The 15482-nt window shown below is 32.1% G+C and overlaps 1 protein-coding gene and 1 long non-coding RNA gene across 5 annotated transcripts in view; one reads left to right on the plus strand and one right to left on the minus strand.

Annotated features, from left to right (window-relative positions):
- LOC143064640 (hemicentin-1-like) overlaps positions 1-15482 on the minus strand; it is a 125670-nt gene that overhangs the window by 37922 nt on the left and 72266 nt on the right. For all 4 annotated transcript variants that reach the window (XR_012975291.1, XR_012975292.1, XM_076237620.1 and 1 more), the window contains exons 37-45: positions 9523-9605; positions 8844-9034; positions 8466-8547; positions 7930-8061; positions 5117-5248; positions 3484-3671; positions 2025-2106; positions 678-849; positions 196-293 (exon numbers count right to left, since the gene is read on the minus strand). Coding sequence is in view for 2 of the 4 variants with exons in the window: in XM_076237620.1 (XP_076093735.1) it covers positions 196-293; positions 678-849; positions 2025-2106; positions 3484-3671; positions 5117-5248; positions 7930-8061; positions 8466-8547; positions 8844-9034; positions 9523-9605 (1160 nt within the window). In the remaining 2 variants the exon portion in view is untranslated. The remainder of the gene's footprint in view (positions 1-195; positions 294-677; positions 850-2024; positions 2107-3483; positions 3672-5116; positions 5249-7929; positions 8062-8465; positions 8548-8843; positions 9035-9522; positions 9606-15482) is intronic.
- LOC143064641 (uncharacterized) lies at positions 12228-13707 on the plus strand. The gene is made up of 3 exons (XR_012975293.1): positions 12228-12303; positions 13497-13572; positions 13612-13707. It is a non-coding gene; the product is annotated as an uncharacterized LOC143064641 (long non-coding RNA).

The following is a 15482-nucleotide window of genomic DNA, read 5'->3' on the forward strand; positions in this document are numbered from 1 at the left end:
TTTTTTTATACCACCATTATAGTCACCTGCAGGAACAATCATAACAAAAGGCTCTCAAGAGCCTGTTTGATCACCTGACTCTACTTTGGGTTTGGAAATCGTGAAATGAAAAAATGGATAACAATCATAACAGATACCAAAATAATAATTGAGGCTACATGTGTACAAATAGCTATAGAATGTATAGTGTCTTACCCATTACTGTCAGAGCTGCCTCTATTAGTGTCTTCCCCAAGGAGTTACTAGCTTTACATCTATATATTCCCGTATCAGACAACTGGACTGTAAATATTCTGTAAAATCAAATATAATGGTTATTTTTTGAATACAGATATAAAGATTTTGTAGCATACTACAGTATTCAGTCTACAAAATATTATTTTTCAAAATGTTTGTGCACATCACTATTTATCATTATAGATGTGTTAATTTACTATTTTTAGTCTGTCTTATTGTGATCATGTTTTTTTTAGATAGTAATAATAAGTTCAATACCTATAATTAGAGCTTACAGAATATACAATATGTGGGTATATGCAGTAGGGGGTCACAGAAAAATCTAGTTTCAATTATGTAAAACAGTTAAAAACTCTATATTCAAAGTCCTTGAACAATCTCAAAAAAAAATATTTTGTCATCAGAACATAGTTGTCTTGATTCTGTAATAAATAAATAACCTCAAAGAATTATTTGGAAGAATGGCTATTCTGCCTCCTGGTACAATCTCTGTCCATCCCCTTTGCCATGTTACACTAGGTTGGGGTTCTCCTTCGGCCACACAGTCCATTGTCATAACACCTCCTTCTACCACAGTAGTATTGGTAGGTTCTATCTTAAACATTGGTGGTTCTGTTATAGAAATAAAGAATAAATGAGATAAACCAAAGAACAAGCAGTAGCAAACATATAAAAGTCACTGGTACTTTAAGGGCATACGATACAGTTACAGTGAAGGTAATGACGTTGCTAACATAAAATGTTATTTTCACGACGTCAAACTATGACATATCGGGAAAAGATGCATTTTTCGACTGATTTTTATCATTCAAACTGATTTAATTTGAAAACGAGTGCATGGACCCCTATTTTTTAAAACAGCAATTTGTTTCATTTTGCAAGGAGATTATGTGACCCAAATTTTATAAAACTGTAAATAGCGCAATTTTTTTAATTTTGATAAACATGCAGCAAAAAATTACGTTTTTCCTCTATTCATGAACATATGATAAATATAGAGTTATTTCGGAATAAAAATTGCATAATTTTCAATGTTACTTATAAAATACAGAAATTAACAATTATTTAACAAAAAACATTTTGTGTTTATCTCTTAAAGCAAAAAAGTTACGTCGTTCTTTCGAAAAAGAAAATACGGACACAAATCTGAATTTTGAGCAAATATACAAATTGTCGACCTCATTTTACTCAAAAAGTAGCAAATGAAGGTATATTTTTTATGACATATTTGATTTAATCAGGTAAAAAATAGCTTATATGCAAATTTTCATCAACTTGTAAATACAGGTTCAAAACTGTATCGTATGCCCTTAAGATAAAGAGATGCCAAAGTTTAATAAAACAAGAATGTGTCCCTAGTACATGGATGCCCCATCCACACTATAATTTTCTATGTTCAGTGGAGCGTGAAAATGGGGTAAAAACTGTGATTTTAAAAATTTGAAAAATTAGAAAGATCGTATCATAGGGAACATGTGTACTAAGTTTCAAGTTGATTGGAATTCAACTTCATCAAAAACTACCTTGACCAAAAACTTAAACCTGAAGCAGAACAGACGGATGAACGAATGTATGAAGGAACGAACAAAGGTACGGACGCACAGACCAGAAAACATAATGCCCATAAATGGGGCATAATAAATGGGGCATAAAAGTAATTTATTTTTTCGAAAAATCCACACAGCTTGATTTATCATAGAATCTATTCGATCTTAAGTTATGTGCAATTCTATCTTTGTGCTTTAACTTTAGTTTCCATTAAAATAGAAACTGCTATTTATTCTCACCATGAACTGACAGTGTTGCCACTCCTTCAGATGACCCAGCCTCATTTGTAGCTACACATTTATAATCCCCAGCGTCAGAACTCTGAAAATATATTGAAACAGAAAATCCCCAGGAAATTAAACAATTATAATTAGAGGTGTGAGTAAACTTGCAAAACAATACACCTCGTTCTTAATAATAATAAAGTAAATTGAAGTTTTGCTTCTTCTATTTGTCTTTTTATCTTTAAGTATTTATAAAACTGTTGTCTTAGAGATATGTCTTGCATTTGTCAATGTCAATGAACTGTACTCCAAGGAAATATGAGATGTGCAAATGCTAATTCACATGAATAATTGTTGGGTGTTCAATGCTACTTTCAGCACTATAGTGTGACAGGCAGTTTTTACTTGTGAAAGAAGCACAAGTTCCTACAGAGAACTGACCTTTGGCAAGAAAACTGGCAATGAGCTACGTAGACCACTTAGCCACAGAGGACCTCTAATTCAATCGCATACCAAAAATCGTGCACTAAATATTAGTGATTCATTTTAAACTGATCTAATAAGAAAACCTTTTTAAAAAATGTAAAATATGCAAAAGTTTAAAAGTCAATAAACCATGACTAAGGGGGATGGGCTGAATTAATCTTCATCAAAATGAGATATGCCAATCACTGTGATTACAACTGCATAGCACCATATATCATTGACTTTCCACTAGTGGTTCCCCTTATAATTCAAAGACATGAAATATAGCTCTGCCAAAGAGATTTCTACTGACATATATTTAGTAATTTGCAGAAAGACATGGAATATAAATTGAAAAGAGAGATAGTAATTTTGAGACTGACATGGGATATGACATAAGCCTCTGCCAGGGAGATTCCAATTGGCATATACAGAGCTAGTTGATTCGGCAGGTGAGTTGTTACACACTCCTTAGCAGATTTCGACTTCCATGGCCACCGTCCTGCTGTCTGTATCAACCAACACCTATATTTAGTAAGTAATCCTGAGACCAGTATTGGATATGACTGCTAGAGAAATTTAATTTACATATATTTAGTAATTTATTCTGAGACAGATATTGGATATGGCTCTGCTAGAGAGATTCAAATTCAGATATGGAGCAGCCAATGCTTCATTAGAGATTTTACTATAAATAAATCATTATTGTAACAATTCCTTATTTTAAAAGGTCTATCCTTACCAAGAAGAAATATACACCATAGATATAAATTCATTATTTTGATACTAATAGGCAAAGGAATAAAAAAACACCATTAAATATGTCTAACCTTTATGGGCTCAACATGTATTGTGACATCATCATTCTCTGTTTTTTATGGTTTATTTGATACTTTAGAATGGACACTTCAGAAAGCAAATACAGGACAATTTATTTGAATAAGTTAACATTTATCAAACTATTAAATGTCAAGTAGATTGTTTTTTTATGTAAGAAAACTATTATTACTGTAGAATCAAAGATGACCAAGGATCCATTTGCTAATTGTTGTATTCTATTCCCCAGTTGTATTGAACGTCCATTCTTGGTCCAATAGATATCTGGTAAAGGGTCACCTCCAACAGAACAGGATAATATAACCGTCTCTGCTACTGTAACAACTCTTTCACTGTCAGGAACAATAACTCTTGGTGGTACTGTAAAAAAATTGTCAAGAAATACATCGGCAGGACAAATTCCCAACCCTGACTTCCAATTTTTTATAATTATGGCAAAGTCCATGCTTTGTTAAGCTAACACTGATAAAAAAGTAATAGATACACAGTGGCATCATGTAAAGATTCTGTTAAAGATTTTATTTTTAAATAAAATTATATGCATTAAACAAATTTGCAATCAAGAATCTTTTACAACTACTGATACTGAAGTACCTATTGCCAGTACATAGAATTCCTAACAAACATGTGTACATACCTTTCATGACTACTGATACTGAAGCTGTATCCATTCCAGCTGGATTCCTGACAAAACATGTGTACATACCTTTCATGACTACTGATACTGAAGCTGTATCCATTCCAGCTGGATTCCTGACAAAACATGTGTACATACCTTTCATGACTACTGATACTGAAGCTGTATCCATTCCAGCTGGATTCCTGACAAAACATGTGTACATACCTTTCATGACTACTGATACTGAAGCTGTATCCATTCCAGCTGGATTCCTGACAAAACATGTGTACATACCTTTCATGACTACTGATACTGAAGCTGTATCCATTCCAGCTGGATTCCTGACAAAACATGTGTACATACCTTTCATGACTACTGATACTGAAGCTGTATCCATTCCAGCTGGATTCCTGACAAAACATGTGTACAAACCTTTCATAACTACTGATACTGAAGCTATATACATTCCAGCTGGCAACTCGACAATACATGTATACAAACCTTTCATGACTACTGATACTGAAGCTGTATCCATTCCAGCTGGATTCCTGACAAACATGTGTACATACCTTTCATGACTACTGATGCTGAAGCTGTATCCATTCCAGCTGGATTCCTGACAAACATGTGTACATACCTTTCATGACTACTGATACTGAAGCTGTATCCATTCCAGCTGGATTCCTGACAAACATGTGTACATAACTTTCATGACTACTGATACTGAAGCTGTATCAATTTCAGCCGGATTCCTCACAAAACAGGTGTACAAACCTTTCATGACTACTGATACTGAAGCTGTATCAATTTCAGCCGGATTCCTGACAAAACATGTACAAACCTTTCAGTACTACTGATACTGAAGTTATATCCATTCCAGCTGGATTCCTGACAATACATGTATACAAACCTTTCATTACTACTGTTACTGAAGGTGTATCCATTCCAGCTGGATTCCTGACAAAACATGTACACAAACCTTTCATTACTACTGATACTGAAGCTGTATCCATTCCAGCTGGATTCCTGACAATACATGGGTACAAACCTTTCATGACTACTGATACTGAAGCTATATACATTCCAGCTGGATTCCTGACAAAACATGTGTACAAACCTTTCATAACTACTGATACTGAAGCTATATACATTCCAGCTGGCAACTCGACAATACATGTATACAAACCTTTCATGACTACTGATACTGAAACTGTATCCATTCCAGCTGGATTCTTTGCAATACATGTGTACATTCCAGCATCTTGTTCAATAGCATTCCTGATAATAAGTCTACTCCTTCCATGGTAACTGGCTCTATCTACAAATAGAATTGTAAGAGTTAAACATTAAACATAATAAAGATCGAAGTTGCATATAGGAGCGTGCACAATAATGTTGAGTAAGTGTTGATAAACAGCTTCTGGCTTTACAGTAGATAAGGGATCTTAGTTAAAATCAATAGTTTTTAAAAAAATAATTTGCCAAAATAAAGTTTATACCATACTATTTTCAAAAATAAAGTTTATACCATACTATTTTCAAAAATAAAGTTTATACCATACTATTTTCAAAAATAAAGTTTATACCATACTATTTTCAAAAATAAAGTTTATACCGTACTATTTTCAAAAATATATAATAAAAGTATGGATCACAGATCTTTTTAACAAGATACAGGTTCTTCAAAATTTTGCACAATTATGTATAGATTAAGGATAGAAAAACCAAATTTGTGTGATAGAAAGAATATTAAAGTATAAAATTTTGAGATAAAATATGATGAGATATTCAATATAATTTGCTTTCAGCAAATACATTTAAAATTGTGAACATGCAATTTGCCGTCTTGCTACAAAACAAAATAAAGAAGATAAAAAAAGATAAATCCTCTGCACATTCCTTTTATAATCAATTACAAATGAAAGTGAACCAACGCCTGGTGAGTCTGTAGTACGGTAGAGTCCATAAAGTGGATACCTCAGGTATGAAGGGTCGTTATGATAAAAAACATAAAATGTAGAGAGTCTTATAACAACAACACTTTAGGGACTGCTGCAGAAATTTATTGATCGACATGTTTCGGTGCCTAGGGCACCGTCATCAGGATAATAAAGGGCTGCGCTTTAGCGCATGATACGCCCGTTGCCCTTTTTTAACTTGTCTTTTATGCTTTAAATGAATTTATATGATCAACTAGAAATATATATACAAATCAAAAGGGATGTTACATTAATATATTCACCAAAGTTTCATAAAATCCCCCTTTTTTAAGTATAAAAATTCATTACTTAAGAAAACGTAAAATCTAAAATTTATAAAAATGGAAAGGGAGCTTATGTCAATAGATATAAACAATTTATCAAAGTTGCATAAAATTTTGTGAAAGTGTAAGTTATTGTCCCAAAATTGGAAACCCCCCCCTTTTTTAAGCATAAAAATTCATAACACGGAAATGTAAAATCTGAAATTTATAAAAATTATAAGGGAGCTTACATCAATAGATATAAACAATTCACCAAAGTTTCATGGACATTGGTGAAAGCCTTTTTGAGTTATTGTCCGAAGTGTTGAAAATCCCCCTTTTTTTTATGAATAAAGCCCAATAAATCCAAAACTTAAAATCTGAAATTTATAAAAATTAAAAGGGAGCTTACATCAATAGATATAAACAATTCACTTAAGTTTCATGGACATTGGTGAAAGCCTTTTTGAGTTATTGTCCGAAGTGTTGAAAATCCCCCTTTTTTTTATGAATAAAGCCCCATAAATCCAAAACTTAAAATCTGAAATTTATAAAAATTGAAAGAGAGCTTACATCAATAGATATAAACAATTCACCAAAGTTTCATGGACATTGGTGAAAGACTTTTTGAGTTATTGTCCGAAGTGTTGAAAATCCCCCCTTTTTTATGAATAAAGCCCTATAAATCCAAAACTTAAAATCTGAAATTAAAAAAAAATGAAAGGGAGCTTACGTCAATAGATATTAACAATTCACTTAAGTTTCATGGAAATTGGTGAAAGTGTTTTTGAGTTATTGTCCGAAGTGTGGACGACGGACGGACGGACGGACAGACGGACAACGGTATACCATAATACGTCCCGTCTAAAAGACGACGGGCGTATAAAAACAATACATAAAATCATGCTGTTAAAATTTAAACGTCACAATGTTACAATGGTAAGTAACGTTATTAATAGCAACTGAAAGTGAAAGTTCAATATAAGTATGTAAGTAAACTATAAGAAGAAATTAAAATAAAATGTTTTTGTTGTGAAAATGTTGGTTAAAATTATTCTGCCAACATGTGTTTGTCCTCTTGCTTCGAGGAAAGAAAAGAATAATACAATAAGTTGTCAGGCTGTGTATAGACAGTATAGATTGTGTGGTCTGAATGTTCATTTAACTTTCTTAACAAAAATAGATGACATTTTACCAGCAATTCAGTACCATTTCCACTGGCTTTCCTTGGCCAGAGGTACTGCTTCCAATCGTGTCAGGAATGCTGTAAAATGTTTCTTTAAAAGAACAATTATCTGAGTAATCTCCTCTTATATGGCTCATTTTCATATAAAACAATTCTTCGTTTTCGAAAAACAGCACTAAAAATAAGATAAAACACTTTATTTTCTTCATTTAAATGAAAAATCTTACATTATACTGATTGCCTTCTGCTCTTTTACTATGTGAGATGATGAAAGACCAAATCTACATTAAGACAATATGTGTGATGCCTTATATGTTAAACAAAACAAGACAACTTATCCATTTCTATGATGCTGCAATCAAGGATATTGATGATAAATTCTGTGGTGTTTGTTTTTCATTTCACCTTCTCACTTCATGCAACAACCACTTTACGATTATGGCGCAAAATGTTTTGAATTGTGATGCAATATTTTAAGTAATAGTGCAATTTACATACAAGTGTAAATGTGTCTATCTGTAAGTCTGTTGTCTAATCAACATCTTTTATATATTTACCAAATAGAACTTACTTTGGACTGGTTCCCCATTCCTTGTCCATGTTATAGTAGGTACAGGGATTCCAGTAGCACCACATTTCAAGATAAATCTTCCATTTAAAATTACTTCCTTGTTTAGAGGTGACTGTCGAATTGATGGAGGAACTATTAACAATGATAAAAATGTGGAGTAATTAAAAATACAGTGGTTTAAACTTCAAAAAATATTACACAAGGTTTCTATGCAGTAGAAAAATGTCCCTAAAACTTTGAAACTGTACAACATAAGTCTTAACATAAAGGACAACAAAAAGCTTTCAAGAAGCCATTTACATATCTATGGTTTTATTAAATGCCTTTAATTTAGAATTTAGAATTCTTCTCCATCTTAGCATTTTATTGCATGCTTTAACAATAAAACACAACCCTTTCTTGTATTGTCTATAAAATTCCTAAGAAATTTCAATCATTCTCATTAATAAAATATGTAAAAATTCTACTTAAAATTCTTAATTTTTAAATTTCTTGTTGATAATTCACCTTATGATTGGTCATATCTAACAATTTACCTTGTACTCTAAGCGTTCTGTCATATAAATCTCGTCCTGCTACATTTCTGGCCATACATGTGTAACTTCCTGTATCACCTGCCTTTGATAAAACTAGGCATTTAAAAAATTTGAAAACAAAAGTGCACATTGTCTGCTTTACTCATTTAATTTGATGAAGAAGATATTTCTTTTAACTGCAATATAAATACTTGTCCACTGTTAACTACAACTGTCTAATTGAAATCTACTGTGTATCTATTTTGTATGGGATAAAAATTATCTGTCTACTTGATTTCAAGCAATCGATTGAGATCTACTGTGTATTTTGTATTTTCTTCGATGCATAATTACCAGTTTATTTTTGAATCATTTACACATATTTTTGGATATAATTACCCTTAGATCATTAATTGAAAGTGTTCCGTTGATATCAACTGTGTATTTTCTATTGTCAGGGATAATCTGTCTAGAATCCTTCAGCCATGTTATTACTGGTGGTGGTATACCGCTAGTGTCACATGGTATGTTATATGACTGTCCAACTGTAGATGTAAGAAGGCTGGTGTCTCTGTTGATCATAGGAGGTACTGAAACCAAATTTATAATGTTCTTAGTAAAACCCTAAAGATAAAGCAATGTCTGAAGGCAGCAAAAGGTCAGAAAGATAACTTCATATATAAATAACCTGTGGTATTATGATTACCAATAAGATATATTAAAATTAAATTTACTTATGTATATGTACCAGCTGAGGGTACACTAAGCTTAAAAATTCCTGAAGTCAAATCTGTTATCTATTGCGAAATAAAATGTATAATCTTAATCAATTGAAAATTGAAAAAGGATTGCCTCCCCTTAATCAGTGGAAGTCAAAATGATGTATAAATGAATGTTAAATGTAAATATCCATCTTGTATTGAATCTATTTTGGCTGAGTCTTTACCCAATTCCTTTGTTTAAATATTATTGTTTAAAACCCTTAAATGTTTAAATTGTAAAGACTCACTGTTTTTGTTGATGGACAAAATACAGCACACTTCCTAATATATGTTTAAAAGTAAATTTACAAGAGTACCTTGAACTACCAACTTCATCTGTAAACTGTCTTCCCCTGCTTTGTTTACAGCTTTACACGTGTAAGTTCCAGCATCTTCTGGTCTGAAAACAAATTTATAGTATTTTATATTTAACCCTTTTTTTAGTTTGATAAATTTCTCTCTTACATCAGAAACCTTCTATGTACTAGATAACAAATGCATACATAAATTTATAAGCTTCACAAAAATAGGATATTTAGGCCACATCAATTTGATTAATAGTTCTTTGAACAAAAGCTCCAAAATATATGGTGCAAGCGAGCGAAATTTTTTTGATTGTAAAAAATTCTTGAAAATGAGTTTTGTTGAGGGGGGTGCTTTACAAGTGGAGCGAGTGGTATAATTTTTTTTTTTAAGCGTGCATTTTAGAAATTTATGTACATGTTAAAACTGGGTAACTTCAAAGAAAAAAAGAGGAGAAACATGCTCTTACGCATATAATTTGATGTGTTTGTGCCTGTAGTACAGTCTATACAATACCAAACTTTCTGGTTTGCTTTGGTTTAGTACAATTTTGATTATTTTCGTCAAATAAGCTTTAATTGCGTGAATTTTTATTTAAATTCACACATGTGTATATATTAAGGAGGCAAAGCGGATAAAGTTTAGCGGGAGTAATTATGTTAGTTAGGTAAATATATTGTATGGAATAAAATTAAGCTATGTATATATATATATATAAAAAAAGCCCTTGAAAAATATTCAATATCTTTGATACAGTTGTTTTCATATATACTAGTGATTGTTTATTGGCTGCTTGGCATCTAGTTGGAACTATTTCTCCATAACAGAATCAACATAATGAGTGACTAAGTTGAATATGTCAACAACATCTTGAGTAAAATAGTTATATTGCTATATATGCATGTAGATCTCAGTGTAATGAAACATTCCCTTAAAATACATTGTACATTAAGTCTTTAATCCATATTCACATGCATTATTTTGATTTGACAAAATACATTTTCCTTTTGCCCTTGTAACCTGAAATGTATCTCAAACTGGAAGTGGTTGGACCAATAATACATGCCTTATTATATTATTTGCAGGCTACCACCACTTTGGTCATGAATATTGGAACTCTTAAATTGTCCATTACAAAAGAGTTCTTAGTGCATGTCAATAGACTAACAATGGGTTTTCAACAAAATTGGATTAATATGTAATTTTTTTTTAAATCGTGTGAATTTAATATCAATTTCATCCAAGACAGGTATATGACTGTTGTAGTCCGTGATTACTCTGACATCAAACGGCTGTTTTGCCTGACAAGCTGGGGCCGTTGGACAAAAACACTATATCTTGTCTGGCAAAACAGCCGCTGTACATCAGATTAATCTCGGACTATGTCTGTTGAAACAATGATCGGGAATGACAATGATCAGTTCTAACGAGTACTGTTGTGATCGTGGTCGTCTAACAAAAGATTTTTTTATTCTGTCTTTTAGAACAGGTGAAATGAAATCCATTTCAAATAACTGTGTGTTTAATAACTACTTGTCCTATGCAATGATCTGACACAGCTTCATGTTGTCATCCCGATTTTTGACCTTTTATTAACAAAGTGATTTAACACACGTGCGTTTAAATCAATCGGAGCAATATATGCACAAGAAAAACGTCTATGAGAAACAAAAATGTCAAGGATAAACTAATTTTGGAGTGGCATGCGGCCCAAAAATTTGCGGAAGCGGTAATATTTTTTTTTATTGAAAAGTCAATTTCTCCTAAACAGGAGCGGAAAAATCCAAAAAACTATTAATCAAATTGGTGTGGCCTTAAGATGTCATTCTGATCTTGGCCCTCTAAAATGTCCTTAATATATGTTATAGGTATAGCTAGTAATCCTTGTCTGGACACTCTACATGGAAAGTCAGAGATCTTAGCACTCTATAATGGTAGCAGTCACCAGCACAAATTATAACCTGGCATGACAGTAGTTAATATGATCTGACCAGTGATGGTAGCCCCTGTATGTATATATAGAACAAGAATATGTCAATAAGATATGAAAACGAACCCTGCTTTTGTATAAGATCAACATACTGAGCTGGATATTTAATGTAATATTTGTTCACAAGGAAACAGTTTGTGGTAAGACATGTCATCCTAACTGGAAACATTATTCTGACATTGTGCTTTGTTCTTAACTCCAAAATTCCAACTGTTTATAAAACCGTGAAGCTGCAAATACAAATTTTAGTCTTTGGTTTGACTGGTCTGAGGATCAAAGCCACTACCTCCCCACTAGTCCAGTAAAACTAACTTTTAACCTCAAACTAATTGCAACAGAAAATGTTTTAGTTCTAATCTATAGCATTAAGCCCCAAATTTACACAGAACAAGAATGTGTCCATAGTACAAGGATGCCCCACTCGTAGGCACTCTGTCTGCTAAAGTAACGTCGTAATTTTATGATCTGCCGTCATACAATATTTAATTTTGTATTGCCACTTGTTATCGCAATTGCAAATAGAATTACTGGGTTGAGAAAGAAATAAATTAGATGCAAAAATAAATGAATATTTAAAGAATTTTTACATGGTATTCTATTTATTGACATACAATAAATGAATTTTGCGTCCTGTCAAACAAAACGGTAATTTTTAGACGACGTTACACTTTTCGTTTATTTTATCGGAACAGACTTTATCTTATTAAGTTGGCACGCCATCTATAAACAACGGATATTTATAGCAGAAGACTCATTGTGAATGAAAAGTTTCAGAGATTGTCCTGTCAGATGCTCCGATCGTTCGGTAGGTAATACATCAGCCTTGTACGTTTATAATGTAAACTTTTATCTTTCTTGAAAACGTACTTAAATAAATTGGAGCTTTTCAGAGAACATACTTGAGAACTTCGTTGAAATGATCTCAAAATTTTAGCTTGATCTGGCTTTCTAATGCATAGCGCAAACCAGGCAAACTATAGATGTTGATACTTTTTACGGAATAAGTCGACAACATTGTGAGATACTTTGTAACGTTTCCTCATGATTTGTGTAATTCCATGAAAATGAAAGGCATTTGTGTTGCCCAAAATGTAAACAAACATCGCAAAAAGTATGGCAGCCCGGCACCAAAGAAGACGTGTACGTATGATATTTATTACTTTGGATTGTTAAAAGTAATAAAGAAACATCTACGCCAAATAAAAACAGCATACTCTATGTAATATCTGATTGAAACGGAGACCTGAGTTGTTTGTCAGACTGTCTATTTATATCACTAGAACCTATAGTCTGTTTCTTTTTTTATAACTTTCACATTACTGTTTTTAAACTCGGGGGATGTGTGTTATTTTTACGAGAATCACCAGAGTTGAGGCAATGATTGTTGGAGACACTACAACCTCAGATTACAACACACTGCAGTTAAATATTCCACCTTAATTGTTTTGCTATATAATTCAGATAGAACTACCAACAAAAAATATAAAAAATGAAAAAAATATTTTGAAGGCATTTCTTTTTGCTTCAATAAAACAGTATCATTAGACTCAGATTTAACACAGCTGTATTTGTTTATAAATTCGATTTCATGAAGTGCTCTCCTTTTTGATAATATGAACAAGTATTTGTTTGTCCTTATATTAGATGAATGGCTAAGATTAAAGAACATTTTTTTTAAAATCATGTGCACTTTAAAAAAGAGACCACAAAAACAACTCAATTAAAAATAATGACCAAATAAACAAAGATACTGCAACAGACAAAACATAGTTCATTTAATGTATAATGATACACTATAATTTATCAATAAGCCAGTAGATAATGGTAGTATGTTAATTAGACATGAACAGCAATCCAACAAATATATAGCTCTCAGCAAGTGAAAACAAAGGCCAAGTTTTAATATGTTATAACAAGTAAATGCAGGCTTTTAGATTTTATTTTTTTTATTACTTATGCTATACATCTTGAGATAGAATTAATATAATTTCTGTCTAGATTTAATACCAGCCGCTGTACAAAACGCACAAGAATTAAGAAAATATGATGATGCTATTTGATTTTTCAATTATTTGTAAGTAATACTATGCTTTATATAAATATTTTTTTTCAGATGTAGAAGTAGAAGAAACAACAGTGAAAAAAGAATGAGAGTCATCATTTTAATAAACTTTTAACTTGAAATTGAAATAAATCTAATTTTTCTTTATGTATTTCAAATATGAGCATTGGGATAAACTTTAATGAGACAGCAAGCCAACAGTACAATCCCAAAAGCTATTTGGAGGTCTACTTAAACTTCATGCAAATATGAAATTTGTGGTTTTTCAATATAGATAAAAATTGAAAGTTCGCAACTTTTTGATGCTTTGGTGCAACTTGCACGGTTTCAGATTTATAGCTTCAAAACTTGTTTATGAATGATTTATTTATTTCACATTTAAGATGGATATATCAGTATACAAAGAAGGAGATGTGGTATTATTGCCAATATGGCAACTGATTTTATATGTTTTGAAGAGAGAGGGACAAAAGATACCAATATCTTCTTCTCTTGTCTTGTTATGTCTTTCATCCCACTTCATATTGACTTCCCTCTGTGTAATTATATTGGTTTCGATGGTGACTGAGTGATATTACATTATTTAAGTCATTTTTCTGTAATTTCTTGTATGTTTTTATTAACCAGCGCTAATCATACTAGCCATCTGCACAGAGTAAACAAAGTTCTATTTTGTTGAGGCACCCACAGGAACCTTCCGAGAATGCTGTCATCAACCACAAGAAAAGAAATAGATAATAACGGACCATCTTAACCCTAAACGAGCCTTAAGGAGAAAAAGAACAGTGATAGGAAATTATTTCTCTCTTACAGAATTCATTTGAAATTAAATGCACCCGATTTCGTATTCTACAAATTCAATCTGATGCTCCCGAAAATATGTTAATCAAACATACAACCCTCGAGATACAACCACTTTTACAGATTACTGGCCATTCCCGATAGTTTGATGAAAAAACACATAGTTAAAATTCAACATAGACTAGTGATATTTATACTTTGTCCTTTACTCTCGGCGACCGAAACATTTTACAGCATTCCTGACGCGATTGGAAGCAGTACCTCTGGCCAAGGGAAGCCAGTGGAAATGGTACTGAATTGCTGATAAAATGTCGTCTATTTTGGGGAAGAAAGTTAATTGAACATTCAGACCACACAACCTATACAGTCTATACACAGCCTGACAACTTATTGTATTATTCTTTCCACGATGCAGGAGGACAAACACATGTTGGCAGAATAATTTTAACAAACATTTTCACAACAAAAACATTTTATTTTAATTTAATTTCTTTTTTTAGTTTATTTACATACTTACAATTAACTTTCACTTTCACTTTCAGTTGCTATTAATAACGTTACTTACCATTGTAACATTGTGACGTTTAAATTTTAACAACCCGATTTTGTACTTCAGCATGATTTTATGTATTGTTTTTATCCTGATGACGGTGCCCTAGGCCCTGAAACATGTCGATCAATAAATTTCTGCAGCAGTCCCTAAAGTGTTGTTGTTATAAGACTTTCTACATTTTTATTAAATAGTATTCTTTTAAAGAGTCATCGCATTTAAAATGATATGCACTGCTCAAAAGTTTCCTTGGTATGAAATATTGTTATTTTCTGAATTTCAGTTTTTGCTGATATATGACATAGATGATGTTTGGCTACTGCCACAACCTTATTCATGCTCTTTTCTGTCCTGAAACAATCTAATCACTATTCAACAGCGATTCATTATATGTATTAGAAATTACTTAGGTATATTAAAAGGGCAATATGCCAATTATTTAGTCTTATAGGACTGAAAAGAGCAGATTCCTCCAGAGAAGAAAATGTGCGAAAGTGGGAGATAATGTCCTTTAAAAAAAATCTACTGTACCGATGACAAGAAATAATGTCATTTTTTTACCGGAAACAAG

This window comes from Mytilus galloprovincialis, chromosome 2, assembly GCF_965363235.1.
Source record: "Mytilus galloprovincialis chromosome 2, xbMytGall1.hap1.1, whole genome shotgun sequence".
Classification (NCBI taxonomy): Eukaryota; Metazoa; Mollusca; class Bivalvia; order Mytilida; family Mytilidae; genus Mytilus; species Mytilus galloprovincialis.